The sequence below is a fragment of the Abrus precatorius genome, unplaced genomic scaffold (assembly GCF_003935025.1).
Source record: "Abrus precatorius isolate BTA unplaced genomic scaffold, Abrus_2018 Scaffold5, whole genome shotgun sequence".
Taxonomy (NCBI): Eukaryota; Viridiplantae; Streptophyta; class Magnoliopsida; order Fabales; family Fabaceae; genus Abrus; species Abrus precatorius.
The window spans coordinates 484,759-508,129 of NW_020874395.1; the positions used below are offsets into that span (position 1 = coordinate 484,759).

Consider the following 23,371-nt stretch of genomic DNA (forward strand, 5'->3'; position numbering starts at 1 on the left):
CAAAGAAATTTATAATCATAAAATCTTAAATATAACTTTCTTTAGTAATTTACTCTATTTTCATACAATTCCTTATTGAAAAACCTATTAAATTTGAACGGCATCTATGAGTAATTTACGTTTGGTAATATTTTTGTCTTTAACTGAATATTTTCGTATGTATAATTGAGAAATTTACTCAACAGAAATAATAGCCAAGTAAAGTCGTCTCTCAGTACTAATTTTAGGATTTAAATTTTTAATACTGCAAATAACATTTGTCTAAAGTAACATTCTGCTTTTATTAATGTTGTTTTGTTTTAACTTTAAAGTTGTTACTATTTTTTCAATATATTCCTTAATGGGATAAAATTTCATGTTAATCTTCATATTAAATAACAAGTAAAAATCATTTTTTTATAAGGCTAGCAAAAAAAAATAAAAATCTGGACTATAATTTTAAACTGGTTCTCGAAGGATAAAGAATCTTTTCATTTGTTTTTAAAAGAAAAAGAATGTTAAAATTAGTTGGTAAACATGTGGTTTATCCTTCTGTTAGTTAATTTTTACCAAAACAATAATATAGTACCTTCAGATGTTTTAACTATGGTAATTTAAAATGTTACAATATAAAATGTTTTAAAAATATTTTATTCACCTTATTAAAATATATTGCATTGCATTTAAGGTCATATGATACATTAAATTGATATAATAACGAATTTAAAAAATTAAAATAAATATAAAATCATACGTTCTGTAATTAATTTTAATATATTTTTGTAAGACTAAATTACATGATTCCTTATCTTTGTGGACAAATTTCAAGTTTTAGTCATTCATAATTAAGCGCCCAGGATCAATAAAAAGTGTTTACACAAAACACCACACATTTTCACTTGACAGGGGCACTCTGTTCCACCGTCTTTTGCCGGAAACCTGGTATGTTGTTATTTTTCTCTCCTATTTGGTGGCTACTTCTTACCCATCACCATCATCAACATGATTCGTCGACCTTCAATCAATGGGTCAATTCTTTCAGAACCGTTCTCCAACACAACTTTCACGAAAATATCATTTTCTTCTCTAATCACCCTTCAGGATTCTCACCCCAAACCCATTTCGAGTCCCTTTTACAATCTTCTTCCCCCAACCCAGAATCCCAACAACATCGTCAACCTCATCTCTTCTGTCCTCAAACACAAAAGTTCTCACCTTTCACTTCAGAACGACATCAAAGGGATTCTTCCTCACATGGGTGCCCATGAAATTTCAAGGGTCTTGCTCAGATGCCAATCTGATTACTCTTCAGCTCTCACTTTTTTCAATTGGGTCAAAACTGATTTGGGTCTCACACACACTGTGCACAACTACTGTATTATTGTTCACATACTTGCTTGGTCTAGAGTGTTCTCTCAGGCCATGAAATTTTTGTCTGAATTGATACAATTGGTTGAGGTTGAAGGTGTTTCTCCAAATGAGGACATTTATCACAATTTGGTTGGGTGTAGTGAAGATTGTAATTGGAATCCTGTGATCTTTGATATGCTTATCAAGGCTTATGTGAAGGCAGGTATGGTTGAAAAGGCATTGGCAACCTTTAGAAAGAACGTTGAAGCGTGTTTTATCCCCAATGTGATTGCCTGCAATTGTTTACTGAGTGGATTGTTTAAGTTTAATTATATTGGTCAATGCTGGGAAGTGTATGAAGAGATGGGAAGAGTTGGAATACACAGGAATGCATATACTTTCAACATTTTGACACATGTTTTGTGCAAAGATGGAGATACGGATAAGGTGAATGGATTCCTGGAGAAGATGGAGGAAGAAGGATTTGAACCTGACTTGGTGACATATAACACACTCATTAATAGCTATTGTAAGAAAAGGAGGTTAGAGGATGCATTTTATCTATACAAGATCATGTACATTAGAGGTGTGATGCCTAGTTTGATTACATATACAACCCTGATGAATGGTCTTTGTGAAGAAGGGAAGATCAAGGAAGCTCATCAACTTTTTCATCATATGGTTCACAGAGGGATAGATCCAGACCTTGTGTCATATAATACTCTTATATCTGGCTATTGCAGAAAAGGTAAGATGCAAATGTCTAGATCACTATTGCATGAAATGATAGGAAATGGGATTTTCCCTGACAGTGTGACATGTTGGCTTATCGTGGAAGGATATGCAAGGGATAGAAAGCTGCTTTTGGCCTTGAATATGGTTGTGGAGCTTCAGAGATTTCGAATTAAGATTCCTGAAGATGTATATGATTATCTGATTGTTGCTTTGTGTAAAGATGGTCGACCATTTGCTGCTAGAAGTTTTTTGCAAAGGTTATCTCCGGATGGCTACATGCCTAAAATGAGTACTTACAATATATTGGTTGAGTCTCTATGTAAATTCAATAATGTAGAAGAGGCATTAAATTTGAAATCCGAGATGGTAAAGAAGAGTAAGAAACTGCATCTTGCCGCCTATAGATCTATTATAAGCTGTCTGTGTCGAGTAAACAGGACTTTGGAAGCTGAAGGTTTGTTGGAGGAAATGGTTAGTTTGGGTATTCTACCTGATCTAGAAATAAGCAGGGCATTAGTAAATGGATATTGCGAAGAAAATAATGTTGATAAGGCTGTGTCCTTATTGAAATTCTTTGCCAAGGAGTTTCAAGTGTATGATACTGAAAGCTACAATGCAGTTGTTAAAGTCTTCTGTAAGGTTGGTAATGTAGCTCAGTTGATGGAGCTTCAGGATAAGCTACTCAAGGTGGGGTATGTTCCAAATAGGTTAACATGCAAGTATGTAATCCTTGGATTGCAGAAAGCTATAGATCTAGATGATGAGATGTTGGGCCACAATATGCTTGAATAACACTAACCCAATGTAAGACTATATTCAAAATCTCACCTACCCAATTACTTGGGCATGGCATATATATAAGGATCAACAAGCTATGAAAGGATTTCTCCTGGCAGACAGTTTATTGATACCATACTTTATTTCACTGAAGATGAGCTAAACAGGAAAGCCTGCTTTCTTCTCGTCCATCACAATTGAATCATAAACTGCAAACTCTGTAAGGAGACTTAATATATGAGAGCAAAGTACAGCGGAGTTATCTGAGTAAGTTGATGAAAGATATCCAATATTTTCTGTGTTGCAACTTTCCTAACTGAGGAAATAAAAATCCAAGAAGGAAAAATTATGTTGGATTTTTTATTTCTGGTTCTAAAATATATGCTGAAAAATCCATTAATCATACTTTGGAGAAGAGATGAAGACTTAATGCTTGGCTTTTCTACATTGGATGTGTTTCATGGGGATAAAATATAATTCATAAATTAGCTGCAGGACACTTAGTATTGGTTTTTTCTAATTGTAAGTAATTTAGTTTTATTTTCTCAATGTGTAAAAAATTGGATTCTATTTCTAAATGTAATCATGCTTGATTTACTTTGGAAATAAAAAGATGTGAATGGGTTATTTAAGAATTGAAGTTCTTAGTTTACCTTCGTGGAAGATTGTCTTTTCTCATAATTATTAGCATTATCTTTATATTTCTAGAAAACATGGGCACTTCAAAACATCAGCTTAATATGCATGGTAGAGCTAGCACATTGGGTCTGGGCAGGCATGAACCCATCCGATAAAATACAGAGTTTGAACTTCAAATTTTGAGCCCGAATTAAATCTAAGCCTTTTAAGCCTGATCCAATCAAGTTCAATGCAGGTTAAGCCTTAAAAAACTCCTTAAAAGTCAGGCTTTATCGATTTTTGACACTATATTTTTAAACTCGAATTACAAAGTCTGTCACTCACCATAGGCCCGTCTAAATGGGCCAGGTAGCCCGTTTTAATGGCTCTAGCAAGGCAATTTCGTTATGAACCATTGGATTTTCAGCACTTATTTCTCAAATCTTTGATGTTTATTTCCATGATGTGCAGATGTATGGGTATTATGAATATAAGTAGTACAGGAATTAGTTTCATAACTCTCATTTGACAAGGTGATTGAAACATAACGTTTTCTGACTGGGATGATATGTTTTCTCCTGCTTTTGAGATGCGTATAGGATTTCAGTTCACATATTTTAGAACTGTTGGATACATTTATCTCTTCTTCTTTTTTTAATGACGGTAGTTAGTTGTAAACCTTGATTTGTCAGGGGAATTAGGAACGCGAGGAAAATATAGGCTTTTTGACTAAATTTGAAAAAAAAAAACCATTTACTTAAATAATGCAACAACAAAATTATCTGTTGGGGTTGTTTTTGGACACGTAAAATAACTCTTGCAGTACGTAGTATGCGAATTGGGTGCTTTCTCCTCAACATTAACAAGTTCTGAAGCAGAACCATCAACACATTACATATGTATACGCCATGCTTCTAACCAGCAATACTAAGGACATTAGTGTTGCCCCAATCCAATAAATTCAAATAAAAGTCATCTAAGTATATTTGGAGCATACAACGTTTGTGCTTTTGATGCCTTCTCTCTCTCAACCAATTTAGTATCTCCACGGTTCATTCTTTCTAGCTTTCTGTCTCCCATGATTAAAAAATTAAAAGATAAACATATATATAGTCTTTACCATAATCCCATGATTCATAATTTTGTCATGAGTCAAATATAATTAATACCCTTACGTACAAGAGTTCAGTAGAATAGGTATTTTTATAAATTGACCGCTTCTACCTTCCTTAATATTCGAAAAAAGTTAAACAATACTTATGTTCTTTTTATTCTTACTATCAAATTTTCCCAACAAATGATGATATATGAATGTTTTCTAACATTAAATAACCTTCATTAATATCCACATATCAACATTAAGAAAACTTGATGACCATGATATATATATGTATATAAACATTAAATTGTTCTTTTAAAGTATTTATATTGCTTCGTCTTTCTTCCGCAAATGACTTCATTGGTATAAAATAGGCGAAAAGATTAAACATTAATGGCGAACCAAATCATATTAGCAAATGCTTCTTTACTAATTCTGACGATGTATCAAATCTAACAAGCCAAAAATAAACTTACGTACAATTTACAACTAACTTGAGCTAAATTGTGTAAATGCTTGTCGTGTGCAAAAATATAACAACCTACTTGAGACCCGATAACCGAAGAAACTCGCACTCGCCAAGAAAAACCTTTGAAGTTAATCGCGTGAGCATCTAATAACTGTAAAAAATTACGTTAAAACAAGTGATAAGTTTAAAAAGTTTTTTAAGAGCTTTAAAACATAAACAAGGACGACCTTAAAAGGTAAAAATAACGACTAAATATTTTAATGAAACTGTTTTATTACTAGTTTTAGATAGCATGTGCCTAAATGGGATAAAAAGCAAAAGCACTCAGTATCGTAAAATCTAAAACATTTAATATTTGCTTCTGTAAATAATTAGGATAATATAATGAATAATAAATGTTTCCTCACCTATATCACATGGACACCCATTAAGTTATTAACAAAATTCTATTAGCATTTATAAAAGAATAAAAAATAATGAAAACTTATAAAACCTTCAAATAACCACTCATAAATAATAATTTCCTATTTATAACAAACTTTATATCATGAGCACCAATAATTATTATTATAATAATAAAATATATTTAAAATGTTTTCAACTAACTCCTCGCACAATATAAGGTCCTTTTTTCTGGGAGGGCCTTGGCATCACAGCAGCAGAGGAGGGGAATCCAACCGGATGATCACAGTTCACACTATGCCGTTGGCTTAATGTCTCAGTTTGAGTTTATACTTATAATTAATTTTCATTCAACGATTTTTATATATCACTCAGTTTCGCTTTGAAGAGTATTGAAGCAAACTAAAAGAATAAGTAGAAATGAAACAAGCAACATATCAAGGATAATGGAATCAAACTATGCGACTAACCGCTTCAATTATATTTTTACTAACTAATAACATAAAGGGAAAGGTGTTTCCGAATATTTGTTATGTAACCGTTCAATGGCTTTTAACAGAATTTTGAACATCAAAACTTTTATCCTAGGAGTGAACTATCCAAGCTCAGAAACAACATGATGCACCATTCAATTAATACCACCAAATACAGGGGGCAGCCAAAAAGAAGAAAATTTACATGTCTCGAGCATTTAAAAAAGGAACATGGAATAATAAATTTTCAGAAATTGAAAAAATAGGCCCCTGAAAATTAGAGTTTGATAGATTTAAATTTTTACCTCGCTGTACAAATCTGGCCATTAGTAGATCCTCAACAACCATTGCCCTCAGGTGATTGTTTGTCAGAAGCAACTTGCCTTGGGGTACACTGGGGATCTTCACACGGGTCCATTTCCATAGGCTCCAAACCATTTTGAGTTTCAGAGTTTTTATGCTCACCACTAATGGCTTCTTGATTCACAGAGTTTCCCAATTTTTCTTCGGAATGGTCATCTGTATCTAAGGGCTCCTTGGGAGCAGATAGAGAACGTTCTCTACTACCAGTGGCATTGCTCAGCCACATGAATTTCAGATTATGTTCTTTCCAGCTTTTACCATTAATAAATGCCCTCTCAGCTGCCCGACGAGTGGCGAAAGTTATATGTGCTTCTTGTTGACTACTATCATTGACTTGCACATCTTCTAGCTCTACAGCGGAAAGTTCACCATACGGTAAGAAGTGTTCCTTCAAAACAGCAACCTAAAAGATAGAAGTAGTTGAGCAAAAATAGAATAAGATGAAACTGATTGCCAAATTTAATAACGGTATGGTAACAAATATAAGACAACATGATCGTAGAGGAGAACACTGTTGATAATGAGAAAAAGAAGGTACAGAGAAAACTAAGGGAGAAGGCAACCACTATTAACTATGATCTTAAACAGCACAGATACCACTAACCGCTTATCCTTAATTTATGCTAGTACTACAGCTCATAAATGAAGCTGATACCCTTTGATTGGAGTATAGGTAACTCTGACTCCTTAACCTCTAGTTATGCTAGAACTATAACTAATAATTGAAACTTGTAGCCCTTAAGTGAAGTTCATTCCAAGCAACTACAGTTTAAATCATGATATTTATCAGTAGTTAATATTTAAGGTCTACTGTAGGCAATTGCACGTTACCACAGCTTGGTCAAACATATGACCAATAACATTTTCTATTGTCAAAGAACCAAACAAACAACAATTAGATTTTATCTGTCAAGTGTTATTGTTAGAGTCTACAAGAGAAATGACTCTTAACAATAGGATAACCAATTTTCTTCACCTAATAGCTTAACCTTTTGGTATAGCATGTTCATGACATGATATCAGTTCAATCCTGATTGCCCCGTGTTAGAGATGTAATATAAAGCCAATCATGTATCTTCAACTGATAACTGCTTTTGGGATAGTTGGTTTATGGCACATATCATACTTGTTAATAATGCGCTATAGTAGAGCTATCATGCCGGTGCGGCGGCCACCATTGCCACCACGTCGCAGGGCATTTAGCATGTCGCAGCAGGTACGGGTGTTCTCGGCCAGAACAGGGAGATGTTCACAATGCAATCGCACGATTTGGGGAAAGAAAGAAACTCTATTCTATTTTTTATAAAATGCACTGTTTGAATTATTTTTAAAGGTAGAAAGGTCATTTACCCTTTATCAAACATATATGTTGATCTCATCTTTCCCACGCTCTCCTCTCTTCGCAAAAGGTCCAAGTCTCTGCATTTGGTTTCTCCCCTCACTAGCTCACCCATTCCATTTCGCTAGATAAATCCACTAGTCTGGAGGCTCACTTGCTCCATTTCGCCGGAGGAATCAGCTTCTCTAGCGTATCCTCTGTTTTTTGTTCACTGTCTCCCTTTTTTTACTATTCACCAGAAAAATCAGATTCTCTAATGTCTCCTCTGTTTTTCTATTCACCAATCACTCTTGCTTCTACTTTATCATATGAAAGCATTTTTTGTTTAATATAAAATGTTTTGCACTTTTACATGGAATGATGATTTATGTGATTAATTTTGAGAATTTTTTGAGCATTTATACTAAAATTTTGTATACATAACATATTATATACGTATATTATAAATTTTTAACTAGTGGTCGCAATACTTTATTCCATTACAGCGTTTTAGGAAACAGCTGCTATTTGCTGCTATCTGAAATTGACAACTATGGCACATACATGCTTGCACTTATCTATTTTTTTATGTCTCTTCCATCAATTTATATCCTACATTTCAACCATTTTCTTCTGCCCTAGGTTCGATTTCACATGCTTTTTAACCCAGCTGGAGACATGCTACAGGAAGAGAATGTTGGCTCTTGAGCAAAATGAGACATGGGATTTGGTATCCTTGGGAAAGCATGCTACTGGATGTAAGTGAGGTTATACTACCAAGGTAAATCCAAATGGTTCCCTAGCTCCATTGAAAGCCTGGTTAGCAGTCAAGTCATAAGCACAAATGCATGGGGTTGACTACATCAATAGCTTCTCTTACTGCTAAACTCATATTCCAGGATTGGTAGATTTAGTAAAGTGGTTATGGAATTAGGGTTAAGAAGGAGCAAATGATAATTTAGTTTTCTTCAAACAAATTGACAATGACTGCATCTTGCTAGTGGTGATCACAGGGACCAATAACCTGCGAATTAGTAAACTAAAGACATTCTTCCAAACCATATATGGGCATTGAGTTCATGCATTCAAAGAATGCGATCTTCCTTTTACAAAAGAAGTATGTCCTGGATTTGTTGGATGAGATCTAATGGGATCTAAACCATGTGAGACCCCTATGGTGCTAGGTATGAAACTTACAACAAAAGGAGTTCCTTTCTCTAACACATAAAAGTATTAAGAGGTTAGTTGGTCAACTGAGTTATTTTATTGTCACGAAGCAACATGGCTTTGTCGCAAGTCAATTCATGTCTACCACAACGGACAGTTGTCAGGAAATACTGATGAAAGTACTTGATGAATTCTCTGTAAAAAGATGTTGTGTACAAGAATCATGACAACTTGCAAGACGAAGCCTTTTCAAATATAAATTGGGCAAGACCCCTCATGAATAAAAAATTCACCCCAAAATACTGTCTCTGGGAGGTGATTCAATGACACATAGAATAAGAAGCAAAATGCAGCGGTAGCAATATCAAGTGGTGAGGTAGAATACCATGCTATGCTCACACTACTTGTAAACTTATGTGAGTAAAACAGATGTTAGACAAGATTGGATTTGATGGTATATCCCCTATAAGATTGTGATGTGATAACCAGGATGGATTGCCATTTTGTCCAAGAGAAAATTAAACAAAACCTTATATCTAGCACCCATGTTAGAGTTATTGTTATTTGTTAGTGTCAAGAGTTAAGTGCTAACTTTAGGTTATTGAGAATATATGGGCATGACACAAATGCATTTTGTACTGTGCTGTACCACACTCATACCTAGTGCTAATAGCATATATACATAAGGAGTCTATGTTATACAGTTTAGCCCATTACAGCATAATTCTTTCATACTCTCCTTTACCCTCTCCACACCATCTATGGTGGGAGACTTTTCTGTAATAAGGAGTAGATAGCATATCCTCAACCTCAAGAATTGACATGAAATAATGTATAATAAAAATCCTTTCAATTGACAACGACTGATTATGCCACTTAAGTGATGAAGCATAAATAGTAAACAAGACAGTACAAAGACGTTGGGAAATTATGCCTTTTTTAGGTTTGTGAGAATGCAAAAAAGACCACAAGTAATTCAATAGGAAGGAAGGACAAGAACGTAGATGACAGTCATGAAACATTCCCATTATTTTAAATTTAGAATTATAGAAAAGAAATTAACGATCAGCAAATATCTTTGATTAAAGGATCAGAGAAAATGGGAAGAAAAAAAAAAAGACAAATAAATAATGTCAACTTTATCAGGTTAAGTCTGTTCTCTTAGAATAATCATGGGCCAACAACTCATCAGCCAACCCCAACTACCCCCCCCCCCCAAAATAAAAATAAGAAAAGCTGCATGGGTGGGTTGAAAAATACAATTCCATGTAAGTCTGGCACACAGGATTGGGGATTGAAATTGAAGTTGGATCTTTGAATTGAGATTATGATGTTTAGTCCTTTAAGAATTTTACGGTCCTATTCTAAAGATTTCTAATATGACAAATTAACAACTAACATTTCCCAATTCTTAACCCTTATCCTCTGAATTATAATTCCTAATTTTAACCCCCACACCCCTTGTCACTGCAATTATTATCCCTATTTTTACCCCTCTCACTGCCACCCCTACTACTAACTGTTGCTACCACCATCACCATTGCTGCTGCCACCACTCCCTCACAGTACCACCAACCTAGTCATCATTGTCGCAATCACTGTCTGTCATCACCAATCATTGACAATGCCACTACTAACACCATCATTGATCATTACCACTCCCTCCTACCGTTGTCATCACCACCACCCCCTCACACATTACCAATATTGTGACCACATGTGGATCAAGTTTTATTACTCAAACTCAAGGTAATCTTACCTATAACTAAACTACCCCTAACTACTCAGAGGTGTCAAAATGGAATTTAGATTCAACTTTGAATTATAATGCTATACTCTTTTTCTTTGGATCACCCAAACATAAGAATTACGATTCCAAACCAATTCCAATATGACAGAATCAATTGGAATTACAATTCTAAACTACAATTTCAATTCCATGCACCAAACAGACCCCAAGTGTAATTAAATCAAGTTGTTCCCCTTCCCATCACTAAATGATAACCAATCAAATGATTGAGGTCAAACCTCTACCTTGGTTTTATAGATCTCTCACCCTATATAATGCATAAGGTATAAAAAGTAGGAACTTAACACCATGACTATTGAATTTGAAGTATGACGTCTTATGTGAGCGTGTATTTAACAGAGAGAAAACACTTATCATAATTTGTATGCAATATATACAACTCAAGCACGAAGCAAGCATACCATTTCCAATCAATTACTACTATTCCTTCCTCATTTCTATGTAATACAACCAGTGTTTCTCTTCCATAAATATCCTAAAACTGGTCAGACTTGGGAGTTTGGAAAGATGACTGAGAAGTAAGAAGAGTCACAGAATACAACACTAATGGGACATGGGTCTTCAAATTGAAAAGTAAAAACCTTATTCAATATATATGGACATATATTTGAATCTAATATTTAATATTCTCACAAGTGAGTGTATGTATAACTCCAACAGGGGATATGTCTTAGTCAAGTAATAGTACGAAAAACAAGTGCATAAACAAGGTGTGCCATTGCAAAATTCTCCTTTCCAATGAGTACGGAGATAGAAAGACTCAGAAAATACTTACATTTGCCAGACCCGCAGGCAAAGGTGGTATGATTCTAAATGCGACAGGACGATTGTCTAATTTGTATCTATTTACAGGCATTAATGGTTGAATTGGGTGCTTCAAGCCTGTAGATTCTTGGAGTCTTGTTGCTGTACTTGCTCTAGGACTTTGGGATACGGTATTGACCAACTGTTTATTTTTATCAGATGTTGTCTCTGCATGTGGAGATGTCCCCACATCAGCATCCGACGACTGAGGAGAAGCCAATTTGGCAACATCAGATGCTGGGCCCGTTTTGGGTCTCTTGGCAGCTTGCTCAGTAACTACTTCACCCTTCAATCCAGTAGCCTGTAAATAATCAGGGTTCATATGATTAGAAGAAATGACCTCAATACAAGAAACAAGACAATAACAGAAGGTAACAGGAAAATGATTATGTAGAGGATAAATTATGAAAACCATTTCATTAGTTGCTACTGCCTATCCTTGACTTGGACATAAGGCAGCTAATGCATTGTTGACTCAGTGCCTGTTACCTGACACTAAATTAATCACATTACTTACTAAATCTATAGCCTTTTAAGCTTGTAACAGCCAAAAGATCATAAGCCTCTATACCAGTGTATCATCAATAACAAATAAAATACAAGGGGCTTCAGATTTTACTTGTTTCTCAAGTTTGTTCAACTGGCGCCTGAACTCATTTCGCTTTTGATCCAGCATTTCCTGCTTCTTGCGCAGTTCTTCCTTTAGATGCTCTATGTTTTCAAGCTTCTTTTGCAAAGGAGGAACCTTGGGTCCATCGGCAATGACAGGCCTAGGTTGATCAGAAGGCGATGATACTTCGAATATAGTCTTTGAAGCATCAGCCTGATGAATGTCTTTTCCCCTATCACTGACAACTTGATGAGATGGAACAAAAGCAGGTGCTTGCCCACGGGGGGTTACAATTACACCATTCCCACCTGTAGTACTATCATTGCGAATGCTATCACGATTAGCCCACCATAGCTTGATAAAACGATTACCCATTACAGCATCTGGTGCCTTCAGAGCAGCTTCAGCCTCTTCCCTCTTGGAGAATTGAACAAAAGCTCGTTCACTGTTCAATGGAATATAAATGTCAATAACTTTGCCAAACTTCTTAAAATGAGCAAGAAGAGACTCTCTCTTGTTACTTTTCTGTGGTATCCCATTTACAAATAGAGTACGCAATGCCTTTTGTGATGGTTTACGTATGTTACGCATACTATCACTTTGTGCTTTCAAGGAGGCTTCCAATGCTTTTGGGTCAGCATCGTCTGCTATGTTTTGCTTTACTTGACAGGAAGCATTGAGACCACCAAGTAATTCATCATTATCTTCCTTTAACTGATTCTCAGGATATTGAAAGGAGCTCATGGTAGAGTTAGTTTTTTCTTTCATGTCAAATCTGTTTTTTGAACCACCAATTCTGGCCCAGACAGATGAACTGGCACCCTGTGAACTGACACAAGTTCTGGCAGGACAATCACTATCTGGTGCATCATTAGATATGGGCTCAGTTTCATCAATCTTGGATGACTGAAGAGTTAGGAGTGCATTTGAAGACTCCAGACCACTATCATTCCAAAGTGGTTGGTCAGGATCATAAAGATCAGCTCCGCTTGGGCAACCAGGACCAGTATATGCACCATCCAAGGGCAAACCATCATCACTGACTACAGACTTGCTAATTTTTCCAGGTATACATTTGTTGTTCATTGAAGTAGTTGAAGCATTTACTGAATGTAAAGATCCAGATCCAGCAGGTGCTCCAATTAGGTGTGCACTTGGAAGTGAAACGGGAAGGTTAAACTGTGAAAGACTCTGAATTGTGACAACAAATTGATTAGTGAATTTAACAATAAATCAAAACCAATAAAAAGGAAAGTATGCATCATTGCATCTAAGCTGAACTAACCAACAGTGTATAATTATGATAAGTTGGAAAATCTGGGAAGTACAACATAAGTTAATAAAAAGCATGCAATAAATATTAATATTAAATAATTGAAAATTCTATGAAATGCAAGCTCATGACATGAAAACCCAATAGTTTTATGAAAACATTCTATAAAAAAATGTGCAAACATGACAAGTTCAAGAAGGAATATGCACATAAGCAAAGAAAAAAAATACATATCTAATTTTCCAAAAGCAATGCCTCAAACAGACAGCAGGAAGGAACATTTTCATAAAGAATATCATTTCATCAAATTCCCCCCTGCCCCCTCCCTATAGAGATACTATCATGCATAATTTTATTCTTTATACAAATAAAACTTGAGGAATGATACCAACTTGATAGGAAGAGCAATCTTTTAAAATTATGAAACTAATTATAAATCATGTAACTTCTGTTAGCTAAACAAGAAATATCGTTAGGAAAAAAAAGGTACCTGAACATCTTCAATGACAATCCGGTTAACACCATGTTCCATAGGGCACATGTCCCCTCTCAAACAAAATCCACGTTCCTCAAAATCTCTACACCGTTGGCGAGTAATATTCACATTCAAAGATGAATTAATAGGTTGTCTGAGTGTTCCTTGTAAACCCATTGGATGAAGCATATCTAGGCCACCATTGGGCACTGCTGGAACTAAACCATATGTATTCCAGGATACATTTTGTGCATTTGAAACATTGGGTAACCCGCGTCCAGTATAAAGGCTTGGAGGAATGGACCCTGGCTGAACCATTTGTGAAGCAACATCCATTGAGCCAAACCTAGATTCACGTTGATTCCAAAAACCAGATTCCCTGCCTCTTCCCCTGCCAGCACCAGGATCTCCAGTAAAAGATTGGTTTGCCCGTAGTCTTTGATTCATATCCAATGGTGTTCGAGGCACTGAAGTCAAGCCAGGGCGCCTTCTATCAAACTTGGAGTATAATTCTTTATCTGTGGTGGCATCACTGTAAGTTTTCAGTGGTTCAAAAGCTTGAGGTTCATTTTCCCTGAAAGGATGCCTATTACCAAAAGTTTTGTTACGCTTTCTGAATGGCCTACTAATAACAGGATCTGAAACATCTCTCTCCAAAGATTGAGAACGTGCTTCCCGCCTTCGATGTTTATGATTCCTATCATCGTCATCGTCATCACTCACTTCCTTTTCCTCAGGGTCACTGATGCAATCAGATGGTGCAACAGACTCTGGTTTTGGAGATGAAACTTTCAGTTCCATTAATTCTCTTATAATGCAAGATTTACAGTATCTTCTTCCAAACCCCAACTAGGAACGAAAAGCCAGCTTATGCTGTCTGAAACAGGTCCAGAAATACAAAGGGCCTACAGCAATAGAAAATATAGGAGATCCAATATGAGATAATATGATTTCATAATCTATATATAAAGAATTAGCACTCTTACCCATAGTAAATGCACAATGCACTGGCTACTAATATGTGTTATGCTTGCTTTTAATGGCCAGTTTTCCTAGTCATGTATAGTTAAACTCAGTTGCAAGGAATGTGAAGAATGGTCAAATTGCAAATCTCAATTAACTAAAAGCAGAGACAAATTGTGATGAAAGATATTCTGAATTTCCACAACCTAACAAGCAATAAAGTCAAACAGATGCATGAGAATAAAACTAAATGATATGAAATCCACAATCTTCCGTTCCAATTTTAGGGAGTAAGAAATTCTTACAAAGTATGTGAAATGCTTACAAAGTCTTAAGCAATAAATAAGAATTTGGCATGTCCCTACAGTACCTAGTATGTGAACCACGCAGCATTTATGCAAAATAAGAGGACAAAATATCAATAATTACTTGTAATCACTCAAAAACAAACTGTGGTTGGCTCATTAAATAACAAGAAAATTATCCAAGTTTTGTGGACACCTCCAAAGACTCCAAAAAACCAACCATAAATGTAGCAGCTGATTCCAAATCAGAACAATAGAGCACAATCACATTAGGTTGCCCATAAAAGTATGCAAAAGATCTCCAGCTACCCAACATCGTCATCTACAACAATAATTTCACCACACTAAGCTAAAACCATCCAAACCCAAACTCACCAACAGCTCAAAGCTGCTGGTCAAATCACAAATGAACCCTCAGCAATCCAGAAAATTACAAAAAAACTAATAAAAAAAATCCACTTAATAGCTAATACAAAAGATCTCCCACTATCCTTTGCCCTAACCACGATTGTCGCTCACAACATTTTCTCCCCCTTTGAATCGCCGAATAACAACCACTACATACACTGTGCGTCTACCACGCGAGAGGGTTATGCCAATAGCGACGAAGAAAACCACCGAAATTACAAATCCCTTTCACAACACAAAAATTCACTGAAAAAGAAGGAGGAAGCAATCGCGTGTGTGTGTAGCTATTTCATCCATTTCTTCAATTAAGATAAGAGAGAGGCAAATTCGTTCGAACAAAAGCAATTATCATATCCACATAATTAGACAGAGAGGGAGAGAACCTGAGATAGAAGGAGTCGTGAAACCACGCGCGACGGTGGCCGACGGCGATTGGACGGAGGAGCTGAGAGTGAGAGCGTGGTGCGTGCGCCTCTCTGTCTTGAGACTTTGTAAGAGAGAGAGAGAGAGAGGTTGGAGGAGAGGAAACAAACACACACCTTAATCAAATCAATTCCTTTCTTCTTCTTTTTTCTTTTATTATTATTATTATTTCTCCTTCTTTGCTTCCCCTTTTTGCATACCAAAACGTTCTAAATGTAAATTCATATTTCATACTATGTTCATAAACCTGAAAATAAATCACAGTGTTACAGAAATATTAGAAGGACAATTAAGTTAATAGTAAATTATCTATAATCTAGAGTAAACATTTCATTCTAACAATACCTTATTTAATTTACACTTTTTCATATAATTTTATTAAAATTCAATTGAAATATATTAATAATGTTTTATACTGTGATCTAATTTTAAAGTATTCCACCAGTGTAAATTATACATTTAAAAATTATATTCAGGATATATTTTAATTTATTAATAATGTATTAAAACTAAACTCAGTTTATTAAAAACAAAATTTAAATACAGTATTAAAGATACAATTGTGTTGTTCTCTTATTATAATTTGAGTTTTAATTTTTAGTAGTTAAAGTTTTATACCAATATTAAAGGGAGCATGTATTATAAAGATAAAATTTTAATTTTAATTAAAAAATAGCATACCATAGTTTTGTCCTTTTATTAAAAAACACCAATAAAGATTTATTAGTTTATCACTTCTAGTGAAATATAAAATATTCAGTCATACTCTAATTATAAAAAATAAGAGATACACCAAAATTATTTAAAAGGTTGTTCCCACGTAAAAGTATGTAATAGGTTAATGACAAAAATAATAGCATAATCTCATCACATGATTAAAAGTTATAGTAAAAACCATCAGTTATGTTAAACGTGTTATGATAACTTTGTTTTTCGTTTAAAGCTTATGATATGTTTGTATTTTAACGATCAAATAATGCATTTGATGCAAAAGTCAGAGATTAGATTATCCCTAAAATTCATTTACAAGACAAAATACACACACATAACCATTTAGGTAGTATAGTATATTTTATACCAAAATTAGTTAAGGCTGTTCCCACATAAATTCATGTAGTATAAACAAGTTAATGAACAAACTTATAGCACAATCTTATCGCATGATTAAATAATAAAACTGTAACTTTTGCATGTATACTATTCTAGTTCGTTATTATTTATGAACGAAAGACAAATGCAAAATTCAAGCACTCACATGTACTCGCCATTTTTTTCTTACTTGGCGTTCTTTTGAATCATAGTAATGGCATTGTAAAGATTTCTATAATTTTCTTATTAAAAAATAATAAAGAAACTATAGATATCTTATAATTTCTTTATTATTCGGTAAACTACCCAGGTGTTATAAGAATTTTTTAAATATATTTAAAAAAAAATAGTTCTAAATTACTAAATGTAATTAGACAAAATCTCATCACTAATCTAATAGGTTTAAGTTAGAAAAGAAGAGAATTAAATAACCATTAAAACTCAACTCAAATGTTGCACTTGCGGTGCAGTATTTTTCTTTCTTTTCATATATTTTTCTTCACTTCTATTTGAAGAATAAAGTTTTTATCTCTCCTATTAACGTATAAATTAATAATTTAAGTATTATAATATTTGGTCACACTCTAATTATAAAAAATAGAGAGATATATCAAAACTAATTATGAATTGTTTCCACGTAAAAATACATGTAATATAAATAGATTAATAGCAAAAATTATATCACAATCTCATTGCATAATTAATAGTTAAAATCATTCGATTATATTACACGTGTCATTTCATGAGAAGTTCATTTCTCATTTAAAACTTATGGCACATATCTATTTTAATGACAAAACCATGACATTTTATTTTGCTGAAATTTGTATAACTTTTGTCTTTTTAACCCACGACTTTCGCATGTATATTGTTCTAGTTTGTTATTATTTATTTACAATAAACGCATCGTACTGTTCTCATTATTATTCGAGCACTCATACATACTCTATTTTCTTGCCACTCAACATTCTATTGAATCATCAACCATAGTAATGACATAGCATTAAATTATATATACAATTTCTTATTAAAATATATTAAAAAATTATAGATACCTTATAATTTCTTTATTATTTGATAAAATACTCATGCGTTACATGAATTTGTTCAAATACATTTAAGAAAACACAGATCTAGATGGCTAAAATGAAATAGGAAAAATTCCCAACACTAGTTCAATAAGTTTGAGATAGGAAAATAAAATAAAATAAATAAATAACAATTAAAACTCAACTCTAATGATCCTCTAATAATGCGTTTAATGCAAAGGTCACAATTAGAGTGAGAGGGTGAATTGACTGAATTACCCCTAAAATCCATTTACAAGACAGAATACCTCATGGCGAATCATACTAACTCATACGAATGTAGATGAACCATATATCGTATTGGCCATCTGCATGTGTACGTTTGCTTGCTGCTTGAGTTATTGTAACCGTTCTAGTTTTCTCGCTTCTTCACTTCACAGAAGAAAGGATCAATGACAAAATCTGAGCATATCATCTACCTGACGTATATATATGCTATCCCCAAAAAGGAGGCAAGGAACAGGCATGAGACCAAGCCACCCCAGAGTACCACAACAAACATTTGGTAAATTAATTATAGACCCTTGCAGCTCCATGTCAATTAATCAACTCAAAATCAGATTTTAAGCCAAACCAGGGTTGAGGCTCAACAATCATTCACAACTTAGCCATCAATATCAAGATCAGGATCCAAAACATTGCAGACAGCACAACAGTTTCTCCTTCCCCAATGTCCAAAAGTCTTCATGGCCTAACTATAAATAATTACTTGCAGAGAAGAAGGATATGCATTGAAGATGAAAACAAAAACATCAAGATAATAAACTCCTCGCATGAATTGCTTGTCCAACTAACTAATAGTACATGTCAACATCGATGAAATAAAATATGAATACAAAGTGCCCAGCATGGTAGGTGAACAACACCTACATAGAGGTAAGTAGCACTGTTCCATGCCCAAAGGGATTCCAACCAGTTCCAATAGTCACCAACATTAATACCATAAGAATCTTCAAATGCACCTTTCAGTAAAACAAATGCAACTGGAGGAAACCCAATAAGACCTAAAGCAAGATTGCAAGTGGCTCTTAGTAAGGTTCTCCAGCTCCTGCCTTGAGTATCAAGCTTCAATGGTCTAGCCATCAGACAAATTGGGACAATAAATAAAGCCCCAATTTCTGCTGTGGCAAAGTTAATGACGGACATGAGTGACAAACCAATGAAAGTAGTTGATATTGTTACAGACTTTAAGCTAGTCCATTCGCTTTTTTCAAATTGAGATGCAGAACCCAATATCAAGTACAAAATTAGGAGGCTAAACCCTGATAGCAAACCCCACAACATAAAGTTTGTTGTTGGAGTAGTATTGGGTATTCGACAAAGGAAATAAGGGAGTAAGGAGACAATAACACCCCATAAATGAATGACCAAAACCTTTCTAGCTGAATTCAACCATTTCCAAGACTTACGGCTAGCATCAACTTCAAAGGCAGATGTGGCTTGGGGAGTGCATTTGCTAGCATCAGCATGGAGATATGCTGCAACTATTGGAAGTGGTGCAACAAGTAACGCGAATGGAATCATGTAAACTCCAACTGACACAAACTTACTAGGGGATGTCAAGAGGTATAAAAAGAATGACTGATGAAACTTCTCAAGAAGATTGTTTATTGAGCGTATAACTCCTTCAACTAACCTGCAACAAGTATGAAACACTTTGCTCATGGTGTTCAAACAAAGAGAAAAATATTCTGACTATGTACGTTAATACAAGGTACATAAGCAGTAACAAGAAAACTCATAAAATGTTAAAGCCAAGCTGCATTCTATAGAATAAAAAGCTTTGCCTGCAACAAAAAGGATACAAACTCACTACTCAATGAAATTTTTCATACTAAAATTTCATGCACAAGTAGATATAATAAATCTCTAATAACTGAGACTGAAACGAGCCTTCAACTACCTAGATTTTTTCTAACTTTCTTTGGTTTATAAAAACAGGTACAATATGTTCATATTTTTGCAATTTCTTGATAGTAAATGGAAAACATAAACAGGACATCACCATATAATTAAGAATTAAAAGTTGTAAAACTTCTGCAAAAATTCGTCTGAGCGTGACATACCTTCCACCACGAAGAATAAATTCATTACGCCTGATCATTTTGGTAAGAGAAACTTTTGGTGAAATTTCCAGAGTGATCGCATCAACTTGATAATCACGGAAGGCACCATGAGGACCAGTAGGAACACCCAAACCCTGAGAGGAATAATACACAGATAAATGTATATAAAGTGGTCACAGGGAATCAAGCATATGATATACACATTTTAGATGGGGTAAAAGAAAAACACCTGGTAGTACAATGAACTTGCCAGAGTAGCAGCACCCTCAACATACTCAGTAGCAGGAATACCAAACTTCCACTGAGGATTTAAACTTCTAGCAATTTGTCCTAGGGATTCAAATATAACACCCAGAGTATTGAGCCACCTGGAGCTAACAAGAGACCACATCTTTTTCACTTTTATCCGCAACCCTTGTTTATGGACTGCCAGATAATTTACAATATTGATGAGGTCGAGGTTTGGCATCTGACCATTGGACGCCTCCGCATAAATATTAAGACTGTCTTCATAATGGTTACCTTGGTCAGCTACTTTAATTACAAGAGCTGCAGCCATAGTTCCAGCACGTCTAAAACCACCATATAACTTTCCATCCAAATAAAGACTCTGTCCAAGTTCATAAAAAATGTTGCTTCCATTACATGTTTCACTATTAACCATCTCAACTCCACGGAAAACAGGGGCTTGATATTCCCTTAGCCAAGCAGCCACAGCAGAATATTCTCCATACTGTGAATCAGCCACAAGCCATACGATATCCTTGGCAAGCCAAGTAACCCGCGAAAGCAGCGAGACCACTGAGTAAGCAATGCCCAAAGAGAAAGCCTCGCCCAGACCAACTTTCTTCGGATTGTAAGGTGTCACCAAAACAATAGCTTCCTTGCCATCCCCGCGCGGAGCTCTGATAATTCCAACAGTGTTGATCCCAAACGACGAACAAGTAGCATTTTCTGAAATTATACCTGAATCAGCACTGGTAAAGAAGTGCAGTGGATGAAAATGATTCAACTGAGGGTAGAACTTGTGAAAGGTAACTTCAGCATCCAAGGCCGACATATACTGTGCAATAAGTTTTTGACTTTCGCTGCATCAAAACACAGAGCAAACATTCTTATCCCATTTCTTCTTCCTAGAGAATCTACATAAAATCTCTTACGACAACAAGAAGGAAGAAAGTCCTTACATGGGTGAGGCCCCCAAATTAGTTAAGTCCTTGACAAATTTAGTTGCGTCCGAGGCATGATGAGTAGAGAGCATGTTGTTTGCAGAACCTGTGGAATCAAGCAACAATGAGAATCAGCAAATCAAAGAGGAAAATGTTGATAGAAAATTGGAAATGGAAGTGACCTGGCATGAGGGCATTTTCGGAAATGTAGGTGTTCTTGGCAAGGACAGGGAGAAGAAGAAGAGCCACCACCCCTGCCACAAAACAAACCACACTGGAAAGGAAAAATTTCAATCAAATTCAAATCAATCAATCATCATCACAATAACAACAACAACGATGATGATGATGATGATGAGAAGACTACCTCACAATGTTGCTGTGAGAGACAAGGAAAATCCCTAAGCGTACAATTGGGCGCGCTCTGGGTTTTGCACTATTGCTCTCACACTCCCCCATGTTTTCCCTTTCTTTCTGATTCACAAATCACAGTGTGTGTGCGTGTTAACATCAACAATTTTGAGATTGGATTGTTAAAAGGAGTACCAAACTGTGATTGTAAAAATTAAAGTGTTCAATGAAGAAGCATTTTGCAATCACAATAACACCTACAAAATCAAAATCAACAAAATGAAAGTAGCTGAGTAGGTTGTGATTCGGCCCCAAATGCGAACGGCGGCGACGGATCTCTCTTCCGGTTCTGATTTGGGTTCGATTTGGGCATTTACTTTCCTTTTTTCCCTCCCTCTTTCCTATTCATCAAAACTACGTCGTTTTTATGCTCAATCTCGAGGAGAAGAACAGAAGAGTATTGTTTGAATGGTGTGTTTGATTTATTGCATCTTAATTATCAGAATTTTATCAATATTGTTAAGAAATTAATACGCTTTGAGATGGGATAATCTAAAGCATAATTAACTGATATAAACGGCAAAATTCTTTTTTTAAATATAAAAAAATATTATTATAAAATTAATAAATTACAAGAACAATGTATATATTTGACAATTTTTTTAAAAATTTAATTAGTGAATCATACAATAAATTATGGTAATTTTTATTTAATAAAATTTGTATCATTCTTTCTCTAATTTTACCATATTATATGGATAATATGAGATAATTCAAATTTTATATATATATATATATTCTTAACATTAGTTCTAAGGGTTGACTTTAAGTAATTAAAAGTAATAATTTTTTTATTAAAAAAATACATTTATTGTGAACGTGTTGTAAATGTTTTTTTTTTTATAAAATTATCATGTTATTAGTTATTTAAACTCAACTTTAAGTAAATATTTTTTTTACTTATTTTTAAATCAACAAGTTAAATTATATTGTATATGATATAATATGTTAGAATGAGAGTGAGACAATTCTAATCATACTTACTTAATAAGTCTCAGTAGGTATTTTTTTTTATATTAAAACTGTGTATTTATTTCAACAGTATGACTATATTATGTTGGTTAACAACATCAAAGGATTTAAATCCTTACAAATGTTTTTTCACCCATCTTTTGATTTGACAACTTTATTTCTAAAGCAATGACCATTGTCAACAATATAAGTTTTCAACACCTTTAGTGATGTCATTCTTGGCAGTTTGATATTTAATTAATAAAATTTAACAAAATATAATTAATGTTAGCAGTCGTATTATCAATTTTGTTTAAATTTCTCTATTAATCTTATTAACGGTTACTAAAGAGTGGGTATTGCTTTTATTTTTCTTTAATATTTTTTACTCAAAATTTGGATGTTATAAATATATTATATGAACCCTAATAAATATGCTTGCTATGCTTGTCAACGTCGAAACATTTTCTCCTCCTTAATTTTATTTGTTTTTAAATACATACTTAAAATATATTTAAATTTAATGTTATTTTTTTAATTTTATAATTTAACTAAAATTAGATACAATATATCCACAAATCAATTTGACTAGATTTGCATGTATCAGATTTAATCCAGTCAGATTCAAATCCAAATAAATAGCAACCAACATAAATCTGACCCAACCCATCCTATGTACATCCTCAGTATGCAAAGCTTGGACCATTTACATCGAAATTAACTAATTACTACCATTTTGCATGTGTTTGTATACACTTCAGAATCAACTTTGTTTA

General features: G+C 34.3%; 3 protein-coding genes across 6 annotated transcripts; 1 reads left to right on the forward strand and 2 right to left on the reverse strand.

Moving 5' to 3' along the window:
* The first annotated feature begins 860 nt into the window (after positions 1–860).
* On the forward strand, positions 861–3,098 carry LOC113867808 (pentatricopeptide repeat-containing protein At5g40400). Its single transcript, XM_027503291.1, has one exon. It carries the CDS (start codon positions 982–984, stop codon positions 2,854–2,856), a length of 1,875 nt encoding a protein of 624 aa, XP_027359092.1. The 5' UTR covers positions 861–981; the 3' UTR covers positions 2,857–3,098.
* A 1,806-nt stretch (positions 3,099–4,904) lies between these two features.
* On the reverse strand, positions 4,905–16,026 carry LOC113866959 (zinc finger CCCH domain-containing protein 41). 4 transcript variants are annotated; one of them, XM_027501794.1, is made up of 6 exons: positions 15,782–16,026; positions 13,738–14,627; positions 11,984–13,165; positions 11,336–11,665; positions 6,208–6,668; positions 4,905–5,178 (listed from the first exon to the last, which is right to left on the reverse strand). In XM_027501794.1, exons 2-5 carry the CDS (start codon positions 14,521–14,523, stop codon positions 6,240–6,242), a joined length of 2,727 nt encoding a protein of 908 aa, XP_027357595.1. In that variant the 5' UTR covers positions 14,524–14,627; positions 15,782–16,026; the 3' UTR covers positions 4,905–5,178; positions 6,208–6,239. The 4 variants fall into 4 exon arrangements, with proteins under 4 accessions (XP_027357595.1, XP_027357592.1, XP_027357593.1 ...); XM_027501792.1 differs by lacking the exon at positions 4,905–5,178 and adding an exon at positions 14,709–14,774 and having other exon boundaries at positions 5,880–6,668; positions 15,782–15,949; XM_027501791.1 differs by lacking the exon at positions 4,905–5,178 and having other exon boundaries at positions 5,869–6,668.
* A 1,938-nt stretch (positions 16,027–17,964) lies between these two features.
* LOC113867113 (glycosylphosphatidylinositol anchor attachment 1 protein) lies at positions 17,965–22,034 on the reverse strand. The gene is made up of 7 exons (XM_027502141.1): positions 21,846–22,034; positions 21,601–21,707; positions 21,416–21,507; positions 21,252–21,339; positions 20,294–21,152; positions 20,065–20,198; positions 17,965–19,634 (listed from the first exon to the last, which is right to left on the reverse strand). Exons 2-7 carry the CDS (start codon positions 21,690–21,692, stop codon positions 18,806–18,808), a joined length of 2,094 nt encoding a protein of 697 aa, XP_027357942.1. The 5' UTR covers positions 21,693–21,707; positions 21,846–22,034; the 3' UTR covers positions 17,965–18,805.
* Between the last annotated feature and the right edge of the window lie 1,337 nt (positions 22,035–23,371).

Excerpts from the sequence above, each read along its gene's own strand:
- LOC113867808 (XM_027503291.1), top strand. The coding sequence starts at position 982 with ATGATTCGTCGACCTTCAATCAATGGGTCAATTCTTTCAGAACCGTTC.
- LOC113867113 (XM_027502141.1), bottom strand. The coding sequence starts at position 21,692 with ATGGGGGAGTGTGAGAGCAATAGTGCAAAACCCAGAGCGCGCCCAATT. Across the intron at positions 21,508-21,600 it reads TCTCACAGCAACATTGTGAG|TGTGGTTTGTTTTGTGGCAG; the intron begins GTAGTCTTCTCA and ends TTTCCTTTCCAG. Across the intron at positions 19,635-20,064 it reads TTTATTCTTCGTGGTGGAAG|GTTAGTTGAAGGAGTTATAC; the intron begins GTATGTCACGCT and ends TACTTGTTGCAG.
- LOC113866959 (XM_027501794.1), bottom strand. The coding sequence starts at position 14,523 with ATGGAACTGAAAGTTTCATCTCCAAAACCAGAGTCTGTTGCACCATCT. Across the intron at positions 13,166-13,737 it reads TTGTCATTGAAGATGTTCAG|AGTCTTTCACAGTTTAACCT; the intron begins GTACCTTTTTTT and ends GTCACAATTCAG. Across the intron at positions 11,666-11,983 it reads TGAACAAACTTGAGAAACAA|GCTACTGGATTGAAGGGTGA; the intron begins GTAAAATCTGAA and ends GATTATTTACAG.